The sequence below is a fragment of the Camarhynchus parvulus genome, chromosome 11 (assembly GCF_901933205.1).
Source record: "Camarhynchus parvulus chromosome 11, STF_HiC, whole genome shotgun sequence".
Taxonomy (NCBI): domain Eukaryota; kingdom Metazoa; phylum Chordata; class Aves; order Passeriformes; family Thraupidae; genus Camarhynchus; species Camarhynchus parvulus.
Window position 1 is genome coordinate 8,069,161 of NC_044581.1, and position 22,383 is coordinate 8,091,543.

At 50.1% G+C, this 22,383-nt stretch overlaps 2 protein-coding genes across 10 annotated transcripts in view; both read right to left on the reverse strand.

Moving 5' to 3' along the window:
• Positions 1–447: 447 nt before the first annotated feature.
• SLC12A3 (solute carrier family 12 member 3) lies at positions 448–9,349 on the reverse strand. 3 transcript variants are annotated; one of them, XM_030955871.1, is made up of 26 exons: positions 8,584–9,349; positions 8,175–8,321; positions 7,872–7,947; positions 7,647–7,742; positions 7,360–7,499; positions 7,037–7,147; positions 6,736–6,847; positions 6,442–6,572; positions 6,104–6,188; positions 5,611–5,765; positions 5,188–5,295; positions 4,829–4,952; positions 4,627–4,728; positions 4,375–4,530; positions 4,198–4,297; positions 3,666–3,777; positions 2,973–3,113; positions 2,692–2,798; positions 2,469–2,551; positions 2,218–2,286; positions 1,951–2,052; positions 1,666–1,777; positions 1,290–1,376; positions 1,064–1,199; positions 886–953; positions 448–589 (listed from the first exon to the last, which is right to left on the reverse strand). In XM_030955871.1, exons 1-26 carry the CDS (start codon positions 8,875–8,877, stop codon positions 448–450), a joined length of 3,096 nt encoding a protein of 1,031 aa, XP_030811731.1. In that variant the 5' UTR covers positions 8,878–9,349. The 3 variants fall into 3 exon arrangements, with proteins under 3 accessions (XP_030811731.1, XP_030811732.1, XP_030811733.1); XM_030955872.1 differs by having other exon boundaries at positions 1,951–2,055; XM_030955873.1 differs by having other exon boundaries at positions 1,951–2,055; positions 8,175–8,260; positions 8,526–9,349.
• Positions 9,350–14,856: 5,507 nt separating this feature from the next.
• The window catches only part of NUP93 (nucleoporin 93), a 78,365-nt gene continuing 70,838 nt past the window's right edge, over positions 14,857–22,383 (reverse strand). For all 7 annotated transcript variants that reach the window (XM_030955835.1, XM_030955838.1, XM_030955841.1 and 4 more), the window contains 4 exons: positions 20,983–21,100; positions 20,526–20,609; positions 19,687–19,815; positions 14,857–15,083 (listed from right to left, as the gene is read on the reverse strand). In XM_030955835.1, the coding sequence (XP_030811695.1) occupies positions 14,973–15,083; positions 19,687–19,815; positions 20,526–20,609; positions 20,983–21,100 (442 nt within the window). In that variant the 3' untranslated portion in view covers positions 14,857–14,972. The remainder of the gene's footprint in view (positions 15,084–19,686; positions 19,816–20,525; positions 20,610–20,982; positions 21,101–22,383) is intronic.

Consider the following 22,383-nt stretch of genomic DNA (forward strand, 5'->3'; position numbering starts at 1 on the left):
GCTGTTGTCCCTGTCCCTGAGGGGACATGCTGGGGCCCTGCAGCCCCTAGGCTTGGTGCTGACCTGCTCCCAGCGCCTGGGGCCGTTCCACCCTGGGCCAGTGGCTTTGCTGGGCCAGTATTCGGTCCCTGCACACCACCTGGGCTCTCCTGGGCATGCAGGTGCAGGAGCCCATAAACTCCCCTGCCTGGCTCTGGCTAACCCCAGGCCAGAGCAGTACCTGCACTGCAGGGCCAGCATTGCTGTTTATGGATGTACAACCTCCAGAGCCTGAGATGGGCCAAACAAGCATTTGTAAGAGGGTGGCAGCTGTGCCTGGTGGGCATTTCCAGAGGGCTGGTAACCACCGTGCCTTCACTGCTCCCCCAGAGTCCCAGAGGAGCACGCTGCAGGATCAAAACTGGCCTGAAAAATTCACATCCCAAGTCATCAGGAATGCAGGAGGTTTTATTGGCAGTAAAAGGTCAACACGTTCTCTTGGTTTCCTCGTGTGAGGATGATGGGGGGTCTCAGGTCCTGAGAGAGGGTCTCGAGCCAGGCCATGTAGAGGGAGCTGGGGCAGCGGCCCTTCCTGCCGATGGGCGGAGTGCTGCGGCACAGGGGGGGGGGGGCGTGAGGCAGGGCCGGCACCGAGCCCGCCGCAGCCCCTTTCTCAGTCCACTGCACGTTATTTCCCTAAAAAGGGCCAACACCACATCCTTCCACCCGGCAGGACCCCAGCTGGCGCCCTTGGTGTCTTTCCAAGGGCTTTTCCCTGTGGTGCAGCACCCTCACCAGAGAATTAGGGTGTCTGTGCAGCACCTCCCCACCCAGAGAGGGGTGAGCATCCCGAAGGATGATTCCCGTGGGACAAGAAACAGACGTGAGGGCATTACTGGCACCTACATGGCTATGAGTGCTGCATCCCGTGAGTAATCCTGCAAAATCTCATTCAGCCTCACTTGTCGGAGCGACTGTGGAGCACAAAGCATTGAGAAACACAAAATAATGATTTCCAGAAAGACTAAATTTTGTCTAAAAAGCAGGAGACCCTTTGCAGGAGCTCCCCTGGCACTGGTGCTACCTTGGCTCTGTTTTTATCGACCTCCTCATCAGAAATCTTCCAGGGACAGCCCTGTCTCATCTCATTCACTGTGGCCTCGTCTTTGAAGCCATCGTTCAGCCTGAAGGGAGCGATGAGTTCATCAAATCTCTTGATGCTGCAACACAAGCAGACAGTGCCTAGGAAGAGGCTCTGGGCAGGTTTGGGGGTGCTGTAGGGGCACAGGGAAGGGAAGGGGGATGGTTACTGCTCTGGCCGGGGTTTCTGGTTGATGTCAGGGAGGATGTGGACCTCATGGAAGCCAAGGCGGAACTTGCTCAGTAGAGAGACAATCCTAATGGAGGAAAAAGGGCATATTTTCCCAAAGTTAGCAGGGAATGGTAGCTCTCTGACAGGGACCTGCCACAGCAGACAACCCTGCTGCTGGCCTCAGTTTGCACTTTGGGTTTTCCCACTCTGCAGCCACATTGATTTCCAGAGAAATGAGGCAAAGCAGCCAGGTCAGAGCTCACAGATCCCATTATGGCAAAGCTGGGAGGGCTCAGCAGGATGGGAAGCAGCTTGTGTCACCACCCACAGGACAGTGGCAGTGGCTGAGAGCTGCAGTGGCGACCAGCACTTACGCCTTCCTCTCCTCGTCCATCCTGTTGATCTGCCCGCCGACAAACACCCGGATTTTGCACTTTCCCCACCGCTTCTTGCGCCCCAGCAGGTAGGGGATGAGCAGCGTGAGACCTGGCCCCAAAACACCCGGTGGGAATGCAGCAGTGACCCCCAGGCTCACCAGTGCTTCCTTGGTGCCAAAGCCAGGGATGCCCTGGCACCATTTGGCAGGACTGAGCCCTCCTGGGCACCACAGTGGAGGTGCTGGGCTCACATTATCTGGACAGATGGAAGGTGAAGGTTACCTCCATCATCAAAGAGCCAGTAAATGTCAATGGTCTTCTTGCCCTGCTTGCTCTGGAAGATGGTGCTTGCCTGCTGCTCACTGGCCAAGGCCGTGGGGTCCACTGCTGGGGCAAGAGGGTCCTGGTGTCAGCAAAGGACACCACCAGCCACAGATTAAAGGCATCACTTCTTCCTGGTCCCAGCCCTGCTCCCCAGAGCTTGAAACCCCCACCGTGCCTGAAAATAATCCTCAGAGCTGGGGATGCTCTAGGTGGTCACCAACCTACCTGTGCCTGGGGCTGCTCTGCTGCCAGTGCCATTCTCGGGGTGCTCTGCTGCCTCAAACGTGGGGTTAACTGAGGAGGGAGGAGAAGAGCAAGAGCAGCACAGCAGTGCCTCACTGTCCCCATCCCCTTTGACCCCAGCACAGGAGTGATGTCCTGCCAGGACTGTGGCCTTTGTCTGGGGGCATGGTGCTGGCTGGCACATCCCACAACTCCATGTCTCTGTGCATCCCTGGCTGACCAAAGCCACTTACCATGTGCCTGCAGCACTCGGGAAACATTCAGCCCTTCCTTCATCCGCATTAGGCACACGCCGTACTTGAAATCGAATGCGTCGCTGGAAGGAGGGAGGAGAGGGAGTTAATGGAGGGTGCACTGTCAGCCCAGCTGGACCCTGAGCACGTGACTGCAGCCGTCAGTGGGGCCACCACCAGGTGCCAGTGTCCCCGAGAGGTGGAGGAGCCAGTGTGGCCGTACTGCAGGATGCCCACGTAGTCCTCCAGGCTCTGGGGAGATGCTGTCCGCCAGTTCCTCTTGTAGCCCAGCACTAAGGTGTTAGGTCTCATCTTCCCGAGGCCAGCAGCCTATGGATAGATGTCCCCATGAGACCCCTCTGCGGGGACAGATGGACACAGGTGGTGTCAGTCACTTCATGGGGGAGCAACTCAGGGGGGTGCCTGGAGATCGTGGAGGGAGGTCAGAACTCCCCCAGGCTGTGACAAAGAGGAGGGACTCTGGAAGGCCACTGATGGCTGTACCTGGATGAGCATTTGGACACCACTTCTCAAATCCTCAGCCACCACATCCGTGTAGAAAGCCTTGATCTTCCTCTTCATTAGCCACTTAGTGTGGCCATCTGCCATCAACCGGGACTCCGGCATCGTCTGCTTCCGCGGGCCCTGCAGGAATCAGGAGCAGGAGCTCAGGCAGCCCCTTCCAACTGCAACAAGTCTTGCCACCAAGGACTTCTAGCTCCTCTCTTCGCAAATCATTAGCGTGAGGTGGATGTAACCACTGCACACATGGGAGGTTGCAATCACAGCCAAGAAAACCACTGAATCCAGGGAGTCAACAGCCAGTGCACACAATCCCAACAGTCCTGTGGGTGCAGATGAGCTGGTTCTTACTGCACCCAATTGCTCTGGAGACTTCAGGGCTGCAGGACCCCCCTGTCCTCTGAGCAACTACTTTATCCTTCCAAATCTTCTGCAATTAATTGGCAAAAGGAAGCCATAAGCCCAAAAGGACATCCTGATGCTTCACCAATATTGTTTAACAACACAGAGAGGCTTCCGGTTGACACATTTCATCATCCAGCAGCACACAAGTGGGCACATTTCAATCTCCACCCTGTGAGCCCGCCAGGATACAACTGGATTTCCCAGCCCACCACCCACTGGTGGCCAGAGCCCCCAGGACAAGGAACCAACCAGCTTCTGCAGGTGACTCACAATCAGCACGTTGCCACAGAGCATCAGGCTGAGGTTCTTGGTGAAGGTCCCCACAAAATCCACCAGTGCAGGGCGGAAGTTGGGTGGGCCAGTCAGCACCAGGCACTGTGGTCTGCAGGCAGGGGAAAAAGGGAGTGAGGAATAGTACTTTGGAGGCATCCAGCCCTTTTGGAATGAGCCATGTTTCTTCTCCCATGCTTGGCCAGTGGCAGCTATAGGGAGCATCTTTAGAATGAGAAAACACTATGTGGCCTGAGGGTCCAGTCTCACTCTTTGGTCTTTTTAGATCAGATGACACCAGTGTGTCTGTGTCTGCCTGGTACAGGGAGGGCAGGGTTTGCCCAGTTTTCTACCTTACATGGCACAGACATGGGATTTTGGAGAAAGACACATTTTGCTGTAGCTCCTGGTTACTGAGGGTGGTGGTGAGGGTGTGGCCATGGGCATGATGCCTCCCTGGGCTTACTGGAGGCAGGAGCTGGCTCTTAATCCCACTCCCTCCATGCCCAGCACTGCCATGAGCTGCCCTTGCCTGTAGTTCTTGATGTGCTCATCCACTTCGCTCAGCCCCACTGAGTAGTTGAGGGCCATGTTGTAGGAGCTGGCTTGCATGGAGGAGCCCCAGTTGACATCTGCGTGGGGAAGATGGATTAGCAACAGGGCCAGACACCTTCTGGGGCAACACCAGTGCCAGGTTACTACCACCCACCTGGCTTTTTGTAGAGGACATATCCCAGGAGGAAGATGACGATGCCGAAGGCAATGAGGGCTGCCCACCAGGTCAGCAGGAACATGATCACCACTGAGACAGCAGCTCCAAAGAGTGCAGCCCACTTGCTGTAATACCGAAAGGAGGGTCGCCAGCCTGCACGCAAACACACACACAGAGCGGCCGCTGCCGGGAGGGGGAGCCGCACCGGGAGCCGCCGCCGCAGGGCACGGCTGGCGCGGCACAGCCCACCTGGGGAGTTGGTGATGGAGGCGTGGAAGCAGCTGAAGTTGATGAGGGCGTAGGAGCAGAGGAAGAAGTTGGAGATGATGGGGGCGATGGCATTGAGCTCGGCTGTGGGAGGAGGAGAAAGAGAGTGAGCTGTCAGTGGTGGAGACTGAGCCACCCTGCTGGTGGCAGGCTGCAGGAGGGTACTGGGGCAGCAGGCACCTACCGATGAGGATAAAGCCAACAGCAATGACATAGGTGAGCATGTAGCCACGGATGGGCTCGCTGTTCCTCCCATAGCCCTTCCCAAAGAAGCCAATGAGAGGATAGAGCTGGTCCTTGCAGAGACACTGCAAAGAGAGACACAGTGGGGACAGCAGGCTTTGCCAGGGACATGGGATGGCAGTGCCATGGTGGCTCCTGCATCCGTAAGAGCAAGGGCCAAAGTGGAGCCATGCCCTGTGTTGACAGCAGCATCCTCCTTGCCCCAGGGCTGCTCACAGATGCAGAGCCCTGCACCAAGGAGCATCACCCACTGCTGAGCTCAGGGAGAAGAGCTGGGGTGTGCAGACACCACTCCCTCACCTGGAAGACTTTGGGGGCTGAGACAAGGCAGGCCAGTGCTGAGGAGAGGGTAGCACCAAAGATTCCTGCTGTAATGAGGGGGCCAAATCCAGACACCATGCTCATGCTCTGCATGAAAACCAGGGGATCAGGAACCCCAGCATCTCTGGTACACCAACCTCCACCCCAACCCTGAGGGATTTCCAGTCCCAGGCCCCATCCTGCTGCATTTCCTTTAATATTATCCAGGCAGCAAAATCCAGCCACATCCAAAAGCCCACTCCCTGGTGCTTTCCTGTTAAAAAATGGCTGTTTCAAGAGCATGGGTGCTCCCCAGGATGGCAGGGAGGTGCCAGGCATGCAGCTGCCCTGGGAAAGCCATCCATTGCAGCACAAAGCTGGCCAGGAGCAGGAACAGGGGCTGGCCGTGGTTCTGAGCAGTACCTGGTAGTAGTTGCTGAGCCCATATCGGCAGCTCTGCTGTTGGGCACAGGCAGTGAAGTTCCAGCCGAAGCTGCAGGCCAGCCCCTCACAGCCCGGCGAGCCCACGGCCACGCTGTCATTGAGGCTGCCTGAGGCATCTCGGACCACACAGGCACCTGGGGGGACACACAGGGCTAGAGCAGGGCTGGCGCCTCTCCACGGTTTCAGTTAGCCCAGCCCCACATCCCATTGCCTGTGACAACTCCCAAGTCCCTGCCATGGGGCTTTGAGCAATGCCAGGAGCTCCACTGCCCACCCAGGATGACTTTGCCCCACGTGGGGGTAGGAACAAGGTCTGGCACCTGTGGCACTCGCACTGGGATATCAATGCCAGTGTCCACAGCTTGCTCCTGGCTCCTACACACCTGATTCCTCCCAGGCAACCTATTTTGGGTAGGGGCCAGCCCACCCACCCAGCCCCCTCACCCACTGCACCTGAGGATGTGCTGCTTACCAATGGTAGCAGAAAGCACCAGGTAGGACATCGTGGTCCAGAAGATGGCCATCAAGGTGCCCTTGGGGATGGCCACGGCAGGATCCTGCCCAAAGGAGTTGCAGAGATATGTAAGACAGCTTTCCAGCAGCTAATGTAGGCAGCTTATTTGTGGCTGCTGTACCAGAGGAATTTTTAATTCACTGTATCACAAAGCCACAGAGCATCTCCTGGCTGAGCCCAAAGTTTGCATAAGAAATAAAACAAAGTCTAATGGTTGGATCAAAATGAAAGCCCCAGGGAAAAAAGGGCTTGAGCCCTGAGAAACACTGGCTCAGGCGGCAAGAATCACAACCCACCTTCAGGTCACCTGAAATGTTGGCCCCAGCCAGGATGCCAGTTGCGGATGGGAAGAAAATGGAAAACAAGCCAAAGAAGGAGCCCTCAGGTCCACGCCAGTTGGGCACAAAGTTCTGAGCAAAGATATCAGCTGGGGAGGAAGCAGAGAAGCATTTGAGGCCTCTTGGGTACTTTTTTCCTGGCTAAAGCACCTCAGCACTGGCTGGGTGCTCTCCTCAAACTGCAGCAAGGAGCCAGGCTCCAAAGATGCACTTGGACCTGCTGAGTGCAACCCCAGCTTGTGGTGGACCCACCTCGGTAGCTGAAGAAGCCCTTTGCTTGCTTCTCAGCAGTGGCTGGGATCACTGTCCCCACCAGGTAGTTAATGAAGGAAACCAGGATGACCAGGAAGAACAGTATCTGTGCCTGCCAGACCAGAAAGAGCCAGCTGAAGGATTGGGCATTGGGGCACAGAAAGAGTGAAGAATGCATTAGGAGAAACCCATGCCCATTTTTGGGGAGCTACAGGCATCCTCTGCTCCTCAGATGCCCGGTGGCCAGCAGGGACAGCTCTTGTCAGCCCGGGAGAAAAATGTGAGCAGGAGTGAGGGTTACCTTGGCCTCCCATTCCATGCCAGCCAGGGAGATGCCCAGCAGCACCGTCACAGTGACGACCCCAATGATTCGGATGTCATTGGTGGGGTCCACGATGAGGGAATTGTGCTCCTGAGGAAAGGGAACTGTTCACAACATGGAAATAACCCTCTTCCTTACCAAACCACTGTTTTTTTTGTGAGTTATAGTAGCCACTGTTTAATTATCAGTGGTCCAATGATAATGCAAATATTGACAATCAACACAGGTTGTGCAAGGAGAAGGTGGGGATGGAGGGGTAGGGGGAGCATTGGGACCCAGAGGACACAGAGCTGCTGTCTTACCTGCAGCAGGTCCCGAACAGTTTCAGCAAAGCCCACTGTGTGCATGGCCACAGCCACAGCATTTGCAAAGGCAAAGATCAGCCCGATGGAGCCACCCAGCTCCGGCCCCAAGCTCCGCGAGATGAGGAAGTAGGTGCCTCCTGAGACAGGGAACACCCCATGGCATTACTGCTTCCCCCATGTTTTCGGGGTTCCCCCACACCTCACAGCCCATGCCAGGAGCTCACATCCATGGGGCAGCCCCAGGATAAAGAGACCCCTGGAGCGGCCGGGAGGGAACACACTACCTGACTTCACTTTGCCATTGGTGGATATGGCAGAGATGGACAAGCCGGTTATGGTGGTCACTGTCACAGACATGAGGATGATGAGCCATGTCAGGGCTGCAGGGAAAGGACATTGCTTCACTGCTGTACCCCTCAGCCTTTCCTAGGAGTCCCACCACCCCCCAGGTGTCTGGGTGATGATGGCCCAGTGCCACTGTCCAGCCCACAGTGAACCGCAGCACCCACCGATTCCTGCCTGGGCGGTGATCCAGGGCAAGCGCAAGTAGAGGATAACTCCCCAAATGTTCAGCATGCAGCGGATCTGAGGGGGACAGAGGGGACCTGGCCATCAGGGCATTGACACCTGGGAATGGCCAAACCACGCCAGCTCTGCTGCTCCTCAGAGAAAACCACCCCACCGAGGAGGGGAGGAAACTGCTCAAAGCACATGTCCTTGCAAAAATATAGACATTGGGGAAAAATGCAAGGGTAAAATGCTTACAAGTTAGAAGAGTAGGAGAATGCTCATGGGGGATAGGTCACACTCACCATGACGCCCTTCACCCATCCAAAGCGGACGGGTTCTGGCTCAGAGTCTCTGCCTGGCTCCCCTTGTGCCTCCTCCAGCCCAGCCTCTGGCAGGCCATTGCTGTGCTGCAGGTCCGACACCGGCGTGCGAAGGTGGCTCGGGTCAGGCTGTGGGATGAGGGGAAGGCAGGTGAGGGTGGACTTCAGGCAGCTGTCCCTGGAGGCAATGCTCTGGTTGAGCACACAGCTGGAAACAGCTGGATTCTCTGGCTTCTCTCAGGGCCTTCTTAGGGATGTACAGTCAGCAGAGCAGCAGTTATGGCACCAAGAAGCAGGAGACAGAGTGACCCACCACAGACACTTCACAGGGACCAGCAGCATGGCCAGGGGATGCCAGAGATGCTATGGGTACAGCCAAGCCCCCTGTTACCTTGAGGATGGAGTGCAGGTCAGCCAGCGAGGGCCTGCCCTTCTTGGGGTCGCCCACCCCCTTGCTGTTGGCGTAGTGCTCGTAGGCTGGCACCACATCCACCGTGTTGTAGCTGAAGGTCCTGGTGCAGAGGGTGCTGCTGGACAGCTGGGTGGGCTGGACACTGTCGCAGCTGGACCCCTCAGTGGGTGTGTAGAGACCCCGGCCCCCCTCCTCCATGCCCAGGAGGGTGCTGATGGTGAAGCGGCCGCTGCAGTGGGCTGGGGGCAGATCTGGGATGGGCAGCTCGGCCATTGCCCCTGCCCAGCAGCCTGCCAGGTGGGGGACAGGGTGGAGAGAGGCCTGCTGGCTTTATACCCCACAAAACCGGAGCGAGGTGACCGGCACACACCCACCACTGATGCTAATAGAGGAAAGGAATCAGCTTGAACCACCCCGAGCTGGTCAGGAGGAAAAAAATAGCTGGAAGGGATACCAAAACCACCATAATGGGCATCACTGCCTCCCAGCGCTCGATGGGGGCAGCGATAACGGATTTGAGATTAAGTCCCAAGGACAGATCAGCAGAGAAATGCAGTGCTGAGTTTGCCTCCGGCCCCAACCCAGGAACATTCAGTTCACAGGGATTTATTATGGAAAAAGGGAGCAAGACTCCCACGCACCCTCACCCTTCCCTGGGATACTGCCCCAGACCCGTCAGATCTCGTAAATCATCCTGGCTGGTCTCCAAGATGCTGCCTGTGGCATTGAGCTGGGCCGGATGTGGGGAGGGGAACGGTGCCTCGGTGTCTTTATCTCACAGTGAAAGCAGGGGGAAGGGGGAAATGTGACATCAAGGGATCTGAAGGATGCTCCTGCTGGGACTCAGATTCCAGGCTGCTGGAGAAGATAGAGTGCACAGAGTGGTTTAAGTCTGTCTGTGCTTGTCTAGGGCCAGGAGCTGGCAGCTCTCAGTAGCAGGCAGCAGAGATGCCCATGGTCCCACAGCCCCCTTCCCCTCCAGACCCAGGGACAGGGTACCACTGAGCCCCCAAGGCTCAGAACCACCCCCAGTCCCATCCCTGAGTTAATACACCACTTAAACCCTTGCTCCCATCACATAAAACAAGAGCTGAAGCTGTGTGGCCGTAACCCCACAGCCACAGGAGGTGAGGACAGGGGGAGGGATGGGTGCTTGTTACACTCCCCAGCCCCTGTCACATGTGCCACCAAAGCAGTTACAGATAAGATCAGCAAAGACAGCAAATAAGGCCAGCAATAAAGTTCGAGGGCAGCCCATTGGAATTTCAGCTCCGTGTGGCTTTGCAAGTTAATGGAAAATTGGGCCTGCCTGCCGTGCTGCCTCTGGCTGTCTTTGCATTCACACACAAATTTTGACCTATTTTTGAGGACTTGCTCCAGCCCTCTTGTTTGTGTGAGGGCAGATGGCCTTGATCACCCAAGCCCTGTGCAGCCGGGGGAAGCTGAGGGCAGCAGCCCGGTCTGCATCCCTGCTCAGCCCTCGCAGCACTGCAGGGCACCTCAGGGCCTGGAGAGCAGGGACAAGGGTGAGGTGGGGTACCAGGAAAGTGCCTCACCCTAGAGCACGTCACACAACAACCTCCACAAAGCGGACACCAGCTTCCTCTCACAACAGATGCACCAGCAGACTCACACCCAGCAGAAGTGGCTTTATTTTAGAACCTCGCTGTTTCATCAAAACCGCTGATTTGCCCAAAGCAGCACAAATGAGTCTCTTCAGTGGGGGGGCCTGTTAAACACAGCACAGTCAGAGATGCTCCGGAAGACACAGGAGGGCTCCAGAGGCGGGCGAGGAGCGAAGCGAGTGGTATGATGCAACCCTGGTGTGGTGAAATAGCCGGATTGTAGGAAGCGCTTGCCGTCGGCCTGATTCACAACACCAGCTGCAGCAACAATACCGGGGCCAGCGGCGGCGCTGGGAGCTGCGGCAGGGAGGGAGCTCTGCAGCCTCCCTCCAGCCCCTCCATTCACATGAAGGGTGCCAAGTTGTTTCTGCAGGGCTTTCCCTCACTTCCAGCCGATCCCCCAGTTTGTTCTGGATATTAAATGCATCAAATGAACCCAAATCGAGTAAAGCAGAGCATGGTACAGTGCATTACACAGCTTCTTTTAAAGACTGCCTAAGTGTTATATTCCAAAAGGCTTTAATGAAGCTTTAATTGACCTGTTTCCATCCCTGTGGAAGAGGGAACCTACCACCCTGAGTAACACAGGACACACAAATGATGGAGGGGCTCAGCACTGCAAACCCACTGTGCAGAGCAGACTCAACTTCTCAGCACCACAGCAAAGGAAGCCTGGGAAAAGAAAAGAGATGGTTATTCAGCCAGCTGCCAGTAACCTTTCCCAGTGGGAACACACAGGTCATCTCCCATCTCTTCCAGACACCACCTCCATCTTTCCAACTTCAAACCCAGAGAGAAAGAGAACAAAAATGCTGGTACAGGGACATGCACAGAGGCAGTATTTGAGTGCTGTACCACCCCAGGGATGTGGAACTGGAATTAACAATATCCTCTTACTTCTTCCAGGCTGGAAGGAAAACATTTTGCTTCTTTGATAGGTTGGGGTGACAAGGGTTAGGAGAGTAACAAAACCAAAAGAAGTTCATTGAATTCACTTTTTCTGAACACAATTCCTTCAGCTCCTGCAAGGAACAAGGTCCAAGCAGTGTCTTAGACACAGGCAGTAGTAGTAGGAAACAGTGGTGAATAGAGAAACCACCTCATTTAGCAGGTCTACTCCAGCCAGAGGGTCTGGAGAACATAATGAAAAATCAGATTGAGATGCAGAATCTGCATTCAGCAGGGAAATCCAAGCAAAGGCAGAGGAGTAGGAATGTAGCCCATAGGCAAGTACCCTGACTATGACCAGCTTACTCAGGGGTAATGGTGAAAATACTTAAAAGGATTCATTTTGTTGTGTTGTCTGAACTAGAAAAACCTCACAGAGCCGAGAAGACAAGACCCACTGACACCAGCTTTCTGACAGTGTTTAGGAGGCCATCAAGGCACAGTTCAGCAGTGCCAGTTCCCACAGGAGCTGTCTTCCCTTAGCTCAGTGTAGTTTTTACCAGGTTAACCCTGGGCAGAACTTTTAACTAATTTTTTCCCTACTGGACAGGTAACACAGAGCAGAAGTTTACAGTGAGTATTTCTAGATCTCCCTGCAACTCCCCTGTAAATCCAGACCACCTCACTCAGCCCTTGGTCCCTGGAGGAGGTGCAGCTTTAGGAGCTGCTGTGCTGGAATTGCAGCATGTGTGGATGTTTCAGAACCACACAAACTGTGGGACACAGACCTGGAGACTGCCTGCCTCTGCTGCATCCACACCAGAACAAGATTGTTATACACTCTCACAGCAAACACCTTTTCACTTTTTCCTCCAATCTCCTGCAGCAACACAAGCTTCAGCTGTATTTAACTCAAACCAATGAGTCACCCTTCAGATGCATCTCATCTACCTGGAGGAGCTTTAATACCAGGGATTAGTCTTAAGGTAGGAAAAAGCAGATGGAATTATCCTGAACTTAATTTGTGCTTGCTTTGTGTATAAAAGAGCAGAGCTCCACTGACTTAGAGAAGATTTGTCAGTTTTTACTCAGAATGAATTCAGCTCAGATGAACATTGCTGGCTCTGCTGCACACTGCACTACTCCCTGTTGTAAAAGGAGTGCATGGTGACACCACAGACTATACAAAAAAAAAGGCATGAGTTTAGTGACACCCCAAAAAACCCTTCCAGCACATAAGCTATTTAGAAAAGGCTAAGCTTGTAAATTAGCAAAGTCAGAGTGATGGTGCAAAACCTGAGGGAGCAGAAGCTGATTGTTCTCTCCAGCAGAATAAGCACGAGGTGGAGGGAAAACAGGGACATCTGGAAAACCATGGGGGTGCCTTATTCAGCAAAGCACCAGGATGTGCATCAGCATCTACCTCAAAGCCCTTGGAGTCATCCAGGTCTGCCAGAGCCAGGCTCAGGCACTGAACTGGAACCTGCCACTCTGGGGAACGTGGGAAGATGGATGGGATATAACATTCACCACCTGCACAAACCTAAGAAGAAATCACAGGGCAATCAACAAGTAATAAATTAACTCCAAATATCTGTGACTCTTTCTGTTACACCCACAATCTCTTATCTTGATGGAAATGGGGCTGGTCTTACCTTTTCAGGGTTAGTCTCAGGACTTGGACTCCCTGGGGTTTATTTCCCATCTGTCCATCACAGAAGGATCATCTTGGATTTTGAAAGCATGAAATAATTCAGTTTCTGATTAGCTTAAAAAGTGACCAAAGGCTGGAATCACAAGCACTGGGCACAAAGAGAGGACACTATATACAGACATCAGCTTTTCCCAACACCCAAGAAGGCTGAGAAGCACCAGAAAGCACCTGCTATAGGCTCCTCAAAGGGCAGATGGAGAAAGGGTACTGTATTGCTTATAGAAGGTCCCCAGGTTCAACACTGGACATCAGAACATGCCAGGGAGGCAGCATGATAGCTCTCCTGAGCAGGGGATGGGTAAGAGCCAGGAGAACAAGGTCCTGAAATGGCAGCACTAAGAGCTGAGCCCCAAAGGACTTCTGTTCCTGCATGAATGGCAGATCAGGGAGAGGGAATTACAGAGGGGAAGGTGGCCTCACCCTTCCCAGACTCCAGCAAATACTGTGCCTCTCTTGCTCAGGTCAGTGGTTGCCTGAGGACAGGTGCAGACTTGCCAGACTCTGTATGGGAGGTGTTTCATGCTGGGAGTAACTCAGGGACAGGGGCTGAGCACCAGCAAGGAAAACACAGGAGCAGAGTCATCCTGCAGGACTGCATCTGGGGCAGCCCTGGCCCCACCACCACTGTCCACAAACAACAGGGAAGGTGCCTGTTCTCTAGGGAATGGGATCACTTCTTACCTGGGATATGCCAAGAAGCATTTCCACACAAATATACCAGAAACATTAACAGGCAATACAGCTTTCCACACTCACCTGCTGACAAGTTTGTTAGGCAATTCCAGCCCACTCCCACTCCCAAGTAACTCCTTGGTAACTCCCCTTTACCTGCAGAGTGTTGTCCAGGTCTCCCTCAGCCTTCAGTTGGGACAGTCCTGGCCATGCTGGAGGAGCTGTACACAATCCCTAGCTCTATCCTCTGAGAGCCCAGCAGCTGGTTTGCTAGTGCCCAGAGACATGGATTGGGGTGGCTGGCAAGCCCTTTGCTTCCTGTCCAAAAGGTGGACAAAACTTATGCTACGTTTCTGGTGAAAAAAGTAATTAGGAAAATTGTCATCATGTCAGTCAGACATTCCTCCATCCCAGTAAACGAAGACATTGCAAAATGGAGATGAATTCTCTCCCATGGTAGCTGGTAACATACAAAGGCTGAAATCAGCCCCTGCATTTTGCTGCCTGGTCTATTTTCCAAATGCCACATGTTCTCATACCCCAGTAACACAAGAGGGTGAGACAGCAGCAGGGGAGCAGCAAGAGTAACCACCAACGTTCCTCCCATTTTTTTCACGATAGGCAGTTATATTAAAACTAAACACTTCTACTGTAACATGCTCCTTGGGCTTTCACTCTCATTTAATTGTAGCTCAAAACACTTAAAGGTAACCATTTTAAAGCCCTTTGCTTTTTTAGGGCTCACATTTCCTGCTAAACTAACAGTAATATCCACCCACACTCAGAACAGCCTCACCTGGGCCTCTCTGGTTCAGCTTCCCCACTTCTGGTGAACTCCACAGGGGCCCACCTGGAATGCAACTGACTAAAATTCACGCGTTGCTCACAAATAACTCTCCTACCAAGAGATACCTGTTTCCAACCCAGCTGTTCCTGCAAAAGCTTCAGCAGAGCTCCAGGGCTGTGAGCCCCTGGCTCAGCACAGGGGGTCTGTGCAGCACACAGAGCAGCAGCTCACACACCACATGAGACAAGGGGACAGACTGATGGCAGCGTGTCACAGGGGGAACTGGGGCATCAGACACATTTTCAACACTTAACATGCATCCAAAACCCCCTAAAGCTTCTCAGCTGTAAGTACATTAAGCAATACATCAAAGTTTTCTTCTCCATTTCCTCTTCTGCTATAAAATTCCTGTTCCTACTGCAGAGCTATGACTTCTTTTTCTGCATAGCCTATTAACTAATTAAGAATAAATTTCTAAATGCAAACCAATTGAAAATAAAATTACTAAAAACATAAAACCACAAGAATCGGTGAAAATTAAAATGTCAAAAACAAATATCAAAACCAAAGAAATTTATTTCTGTCAACAAAAATACAAAGTACAAAATGACACTGGTCCCATGGGCCCTCTGAATGTACTAAAGACAGGCACAGGCTGCTGCACCCCAGCCAAGCTGCTCTGCTAATTCATGAGGATCTCCATTTGCACCAGTCTTGCATTCGTGTCTCCTGATGTTCTGTATGGGATCATCCCAGCAAACATTATCAGTGCCCGAGCCTGAGACTGAAGTTGCTAAAAAAGAGAAAAACAAAGTACAGTTACTTTAGTATTACAAAAATTACAACGATACAATACTCTTCAAACAAACACATGTAATCTTTTTATCTCAGAGCTGCTCTCTAGAAAAGGAGCCTCTGCATTTCAAAGAAAATCCAATTATTCCCTTTTCCAACCATTAAAAGCATGTCAAGTTACCCTTCTGCTTAAAAAATAATCCCATCTCATTTGAAAATACCTAAGAAAAAACATTTTCAGCAATGTGGGGCATTGCTGTAGTGCAGCAATCTTGTAATTTCTGCATGAACTGGGCTTTCCTATGGCAACAGGATTCCTTGCAACCTTGCAAAACATAAAAGTTGATCCTGTTGAAATGCAGCATTAATGTTCTCAAAGCAGAAGCACTAGAAATGAACCAGAGATGCCACACACACCTGGAGATCTCCAGCATCACCCTGCAACATGCCAATCTCCTCAAAGGCTCTTCCTGCCAATAACACAACGAAAGCAGAGGCATCAAGCCCACTCAGACCTTTGCCCAAAGCAACCAAATCCCTTCTTGCACAGCAGAAAACTACAGAACAGCTGAAGGATTTCATGAATAATTTGTTTCACTTGTTAAAACTGTTATTAAAGTAAAAGGAAAGCCATTCCAATAACTGGTAGGAGTCAAGAGAATACAGAAAACCCAAATCTTTGTAGAAAGCTGTTCAGACTGCTTTGATTGCTAACAGGTGTTTCTTCTTAAATATTAAGCATCTCAAAATTACTGCACTGGAAGATCCAACTGTTCAAATCCTGCTTTCACCTACTCCCTTCAGGGAAAACCAAAGGTTTTTAGGTTGCTGTTGGTGTGTGGATGGTAAATCTGATAGCAGGCTTACAAACTGAGAAGTGAAGCCCACTCCATGGTTGGGAACTGTTATAAACACCATTCCTGATGCCTCTTTGGCCTTTTTCAGGGTGATGTTAAACCAGTCTGTTATTCAACAGCCACAGAGAAACTTTGGAGCTGATAATGGAAAAGCTGTGAGAGCTTTCCCTAGACTGACCTAACTGCCAACATCTCCCAGGACAGTTTCCCTCTCAAGCTGTCAGGCACCACCAGCAGACCGGCAACTTGACAAGGTGGCCTGGAAATCACTCATTCTGCTCCAGTCAGTGTCTCCCAGCCTGCTCCCAAATGAGTTAGACAGTGAGGCTGTGTAATTATGTCTGAGCTGCTGCTTTTCAGTGGAGGTCAAAACAGGTGGTAGATGAAAAAAAAAAAAAAAGCTTGTCAAGGTGTCTGACTTTGGAGTTAAAGTATTAAGAGGCAAAAACTCTCACTATGACAAGAAAGGTTGAGGAGGGGTGTGACTGTCCTCTTTACCTTTACACTAGCAATGATACCAGAGCTGGTCTATTTTCAAAAATCAAACCAATACTTTGGGAAGAACAAACAGAGGTTTGCAGAGGTTAAGAGCAGCCTGGAGGTCTAGATGTTCTATTGGCTGTAATTACTTAATGAACATTACAGTTACTTGCAATTTTAAATAAGACCACAGATAATTAAAAAAACATTATTTCCATTCCATTCATGACCTAATTTTGCCAAGATAATGCCTTTGGGCTGCTCCAGAGAGTTCACCACCCCTGACTGGGGTGAAGAGCCTGTGACATTGCTGTCATGCACTCACAGCATCTGGGTCAGGGCTGTCACCACAGCCATGGTTTCCAGGACTGCAGGCTGGGCTCCCTGCAATCTCTGCCTGAAATCTGACAAAATGGATCAGGCCAAGTGGGACAGGACTTTGTTCCCTTATTCCCAAAACTAATTAATTATATACATAAAAGAAAAAATACCTAAAACACAGCTTGGGTGATTTCATTCTGAAATAAACACAGTGCAGAAATACCAGCTCTGGCCCCAGACCTGATCTTTTCTAGTCCGCCTCCAAAGTGGGACAGGAGATGTTTTGCAGAGAGCATTACTGGGTTCAGGGGGGCTCCAGCAGTTCTACTCCCCTCCATCCTGCCAGGTCCATGCTGTTCCTGCTGAAGTCCCACCCATGGCAGCAGGATCCTGCTCAGGGTGGGTTTGCAGAGCTGTGCTTGGCACCAGAGGGCAGATTCAAGAACTCTGATTTCCTCTCTGGGGGATGCTGCTCCCTGCTATGTAGAATAAGCCTCAGAGTTACAAACAGCAACTATCTTTTCTTCTGATGAACAGAGGGATCTGAATCTGCCAGTTCTGATGGATCTGAAGAAAAGCCAGGGATTTCAAAGACCTCTTCAAGGAAAGGTAATTTTTCACTTGCATAGTCTACTGGGCAATGTGTCAAGACTGTTTAAGCTTCTGAAAGGATCTGATTTCCCCACAGATTTAATTCCCCAGAGAATATGGAAAAGCTGCCCTTCTCCAGGGAAGTTCAGGAGACAAATTCTTGTCATGCACAGCCTGCTGAAGCTCATGTCTCCCATATCTGTCCAGGTGAATGAGATTTTGCTGAAGGATTTTTGCTCTCTCCTCACATCTGTAATGCCCTCATTTCTTCACACCACTAAAACTGCCTGAGTTGCCTCCCAACTGAAACAATCTAAATTCCCTGCTCCTGCAGCCTTGGAAGAAATTCTTCAGGGTAAGAAAAAAGGGCAACACATGTAAAGCCATTCTAACCCTACCTTCCATGAGCCCATGCCTGCTATTATTTTTGCACACGCAAATCTTTAGGCAGATAGGAGTGGTAGATATTTTCTCCTGCTAATCCTACATTTGCAGATCTATACTCCCTTGTGACATTCCAGTCACACAGCTGTTCTCTTATCCCCTCCCTGAACAGAGAGGCAGTGGACACTTGTCCCCTCTGATGGCAAAGCACAACTTGTACTGCACACAGCAGCCAGAGATCTGTGACTCAGAAACCCTGTACTCCCAGCATCACTGCCTCCCTGCTGCCATGAGATCCCATCACAGGGCCTGGAGCTTGATTAACAAAACTTGCATCCTGAAATAAAGAAAACTTTCAAGGGTTTTTAGTAAGGCACAACATCAGTTCATCTCGACAACTGTGATAGCACGAGAGTGCAGAGCAGGTTTATGAAGTGGTGTCACACTGAGTTGTGGATATGACACAGTATCATGGTGGCCTCCTTCCACACAAACCTCGGCCAGCAAAGCTGCTAAACCAAATCAGCCCAGGGTATTCATCCTGAACTGACACCTGACAGCACTCCACCCCTGTGGACATGGTAAATCCTTCTACATGAGGCATAAGACTGAAATCACAACATCAAAACAACCAGCTCACTTGGAAAATAAGGAGCTAAGGCATTCTTTGTTCAGTGCCAACCTTCTGAAGACACACAGCAGGTAACAACAGATTGTGTCAGCCTGGGACGACTTCACACATGCAAGTTTAAGGTGGGAGAAGCCCAAGCAGTGTGCACCCTTCTCCATTGCTGCTGATCTAGAGTACAAGCACTCTTGTGAGGCAGGGGCCCATAGCTCTGTAGGCTGTGCCCCAAAAAGAAAAGCTGTACCATTACCTAAGCTTTTTATTTTTCTATGTAATTTAAAATGCTGCTAAGACTTTTACCAATATTACAATTTACAGATCAAAGGTACTTCAGTAGCTGACTAAAGCCTGGAATAAAACTGGCTATGGCCCAAGTTGGTTTTTCACTCTCAAAAGGAGTTGATATTTATTTTCTAATCTGTTAAGACAGGATGAATGGTTTGGCCTTGGTTTCAAGAGCCTGCAAGCAGCTTTAACTTATTAAGAGTTACAAGACCAAAGCTGGCTGGAACTGTGAACCCTTCTGCTCAACCCCTCATGTTAGCAGGTGAGTGCTCACAAATCTGGCTGTGCCATTGAAATGCTGCCTATTCTGCAGCTTGCTGGAGGTGGAGGCTCCCATCAGTGGCTTGGGGAAATGCCTCTGCAGCAGCTGGAGCAGTGAAGTCAAACCCACTGTGGTCATGCATTTCAACAGCAGCCAGAGTGCTGCAAGCTGCCCACTCCCTGCAGGGGCAGCAGAACAATGCTGGCCATCACCAAGGGGAGGTGCTCCAGCATCTTGGTGTTTCACCTGGAATATGTTGGCCTGCATCACTACAGAAGCAAGCTGAGGGGAAGAGTCAAGGAAGGCCCTTCTAGCAGAAAGGGGCACTTACTCAACTGACAAGAGTGGCAATCATGTGCTTAAAAAGCAACAGCTCAGTTGTCAAGGCAGCAACATCAACATCCTAGAGACACTGCAATGCTCCCATTTGCTTTACTATCTAAGAAGCAAAGTGGACACTTGTTTTCTCTTGCTAGGAGATGAATATAGATGCAATATCTCCATTAGCTCCATGTTATTTAAAGCAGTATCATAGACTCAAGAATGGCTTAGGCTGAAAGGGACCTTAAAGATCATCCAGTTCCAACCTTTCTTTACACAAAGCTGAAGGTATCAGAGACCGGCCTTGAGACTAAGTAACTGGAGAAGCTCAGTAAACCAAGACTCTAAGTAACTGAGCAAGCCAAAACCAAGACCATTAGAGGTTCCCAGTTACTTGAAGCCCAATCTTTTGAAACCAGCAGAACAGGATATAGGAAAACTTGTCAGACAGTGATGAGAATTATATTCTTACCGAATCTCTGTCTTCCATTACCCGCTGGGGTCTGGCAGGAGTGGTTGGGCTTGTGCCTTTCATCCTCTTATACTTGGTGAATAAAATATTCATGGTTGCAAGCAGGACCTCAGATAAATTGTGTTTGATCTACACAAAAAAGGGGGGAAAAGGACAAATTGCAGCAAAAGGAGGCTGACAGAACCATGAGCCTTACTATACAGATTCCTGTAACAATCAGAAGTGTAATGGTTACCCCTGCTATGACTGCACCATCCAGCAGAAACTCTACCCAGAGCTCTGAGACAGACATGCTCAATGGCTGCACCTTCATGTTTGATAGCAGCAGGTCAGATAAAACCCAAAGCACCCAAATACACACAACCACTGCCTAAAAAAGAAGTGTCACTCCAGTTAAAACAGTTCAAGAGCAGTAACAGCTTTCCACTAAGCTTCATTTGCTAATACACAAATCCATTAATTCCTGTAATTTAGAGGGAAGGAAACAAACACCCTACAAATGCTTAGTGACCATTAAGAGCGCAGAACAACTAAGTTACCAGCAAGTTAAAAGTTTTCAATATTCTGAATTCTTGAATGAAACTGAATAAGTTCAGGGAGACTCACATCTGCAGATACTTCCTTCAAAATGGAGACAGGATTTCTGGGTAGGGAATTCTAGTGCTCAAAAGAGCAGCATTAAGAAGAAAAAGTTGCAAGCCAGGAGTATGCTTGTATTAAATCAAAATAATCTCATCCTTTTTCTCTGCTAATGAGTAAGAATGATGAGATGACAAGGTTTTAAGATCCTTTTAACAAAAGAAAAGGCTTTAGGAAGCTAAACCCAAGACATGACTTACTTCATCGCTGAAATTCCGGAAGGCAGCGACTCTCTCCTTGACGCAATCCTGGCTAAGAGGTACAAGCTTCAGGCGTTCAATAATCTTCAAAAAGAAAAGCAGGAATCAGGACAGATAATCAGCATTCTATGCACCAGACATTAATAAAGTGTGTTCTTGAAGTGTTAATGAAATGCTTCTGTTTCCATTCAAGAGAAATTATTTCATTGTTATTTACTGGTTTATCTCCTCACTTTGTTAAGCAACAGGAATATTTTGTTCGATGTCTACAAAATAGCTCCAGGAAGATCATCCTGTTTATCAAGCAACAGGGAAGAAACAACTTTTTAAATTCCTATAACACTGCAGTCCCTTCTAACTCATTAAATAAAATTTTAAAAATTATGTTATTTGAGACATTCTGGGCTTTCAAGGGCATTAGGAAGGCTACACTTCAAACAGAACTCTTAAAACTTACATCAAAGGCCCTGTCAACGTGACCAGCGTGATATTCATCAAAAAATGTGATTAAGTCTAGCAGAAGGTAGAACGTGGAGTCAATGGATTTCTTTGCACTTATCCCCTGCGCTTTGTACCTGAAAGAAATTGTGTTACAGTTTTATTGTGCAAAACGGCAACCGTTTATAACTGTGCCCTTGCAATTCTTGGAAGTGGAGACATCAAACTCAAGGACAGAGGGCATTTAACAAAGGACAGCTTTCATTTTCCTTAACAGGGAGGCAGAATTTTCACAGGTTGTGGCTTTTTAAAAACACTGTTAATCATTTCCAGTTTTGCAAATCCAGCATTAGTTTCTTTTAAAATGTTTACATTTCCCACATTCATGGAGACACAGTGCCAGGCAGCAGAGACCCGCAAGGCAAGCTCTGTACCAGCATGTTTAACATGCTGTTTTACAGCAGACAATCCTCCAGCACAACTGCCTGCTTCAGGCAAGAAGTTAAGACTTAAAAGATGTATTAAGAGTTCCTGCACACTCTCAGGAGCTACACTGGCTCTGGGATGAACTGGAGGGCTGCCTGCTCTCACACCTAACTGCATGAGGGCAGAAAGAAGCTGTTTCACCTTTTTGTTGGGTGTCTCCCCTGCTCCAAAAGCATCACAAGAACACACAGGAGGAATGCTGCATCCCTACAGCACTGTCATCAGGACAGTACACATGGAAAAGCCCTGTCTTACATTTAACTGGCATGAAGATGTGCTAGTCAGAACTGCTCTGGCTTTGCAATCACCCAGGTTTGCAGCTGCGAAGTGGCATTATTGCACAGCAGTATTTAGTGCTTTCAGACAGATCAAAGCATGTAGCAAAGCAAAAAAGCCCATTACAGCCTTTGCTGAAGCTTTAACTCAAGCCATAGATTTAATTCTCTTTAATGTCTGCCACCAAATCAGTCTCTCACCAAGTCAATACAGCACCAATTTTCATTTGATCCCAGCCTGCCCAAATGAAGCAAAGGCTGACTAGGAGTGACTGGCAAATGCCACTTGTCAAAAGAAGAAAGGCAAAGGTCTCTGATGGAAATCAATACATTTCTGTATTTATCTTCCCAATTTCAAAGTGCCAGCAAGTGGGCTTGGTTTATTTTTATTCTCTTTGCAGCTCAATCATTGATAAAAACCAGTAAGGTATTTCTCACAGGAATCCACATTTTGCTCTAGTAAGACACAGGAATTGTCCCCGGCAGTGACCGTGACAAGATGAACAATTTAAAAAAACCATGGACATATTTTGCAACTACAGATTTTCAGAATCAGGTTAGTACTAACTTCTGGCTGCTAATGAATCTTGAGCACTGATGTCTCTCAAGCACATACCCTAATTACTATACAGACATGGCAGGGGACATTCCTTTCAGTT

What these genes read in the sequence shown, in the direction of transcription:
- SLC12A3 (XM_030955872.1), bottom strand. Translation starts at nt 8,877, where the DNA reads ATGGCCGAGCTGCCCATCCCAGATCTGCCCCCAGCCCACTGCAGCGGC. An exon ending in TGTTGGCTTTATCCTCATCG is followed by an intron (nt 4,729 to 4,828) that starts GTAGGTGCCTGC and finishes CTCCTCCCACAG; the next exon opens with CCGAGCTCAATGCCATCGCC. An exon ending in GAGCACATCAAGAACTACAG is followed by an intron (nt 3,778 to 4,197) that starts GCAAGGGCAGCT and finishes CCCTGCCTGCAG; the next exon opens with ACCACAGTGCCTGGTGCTGA.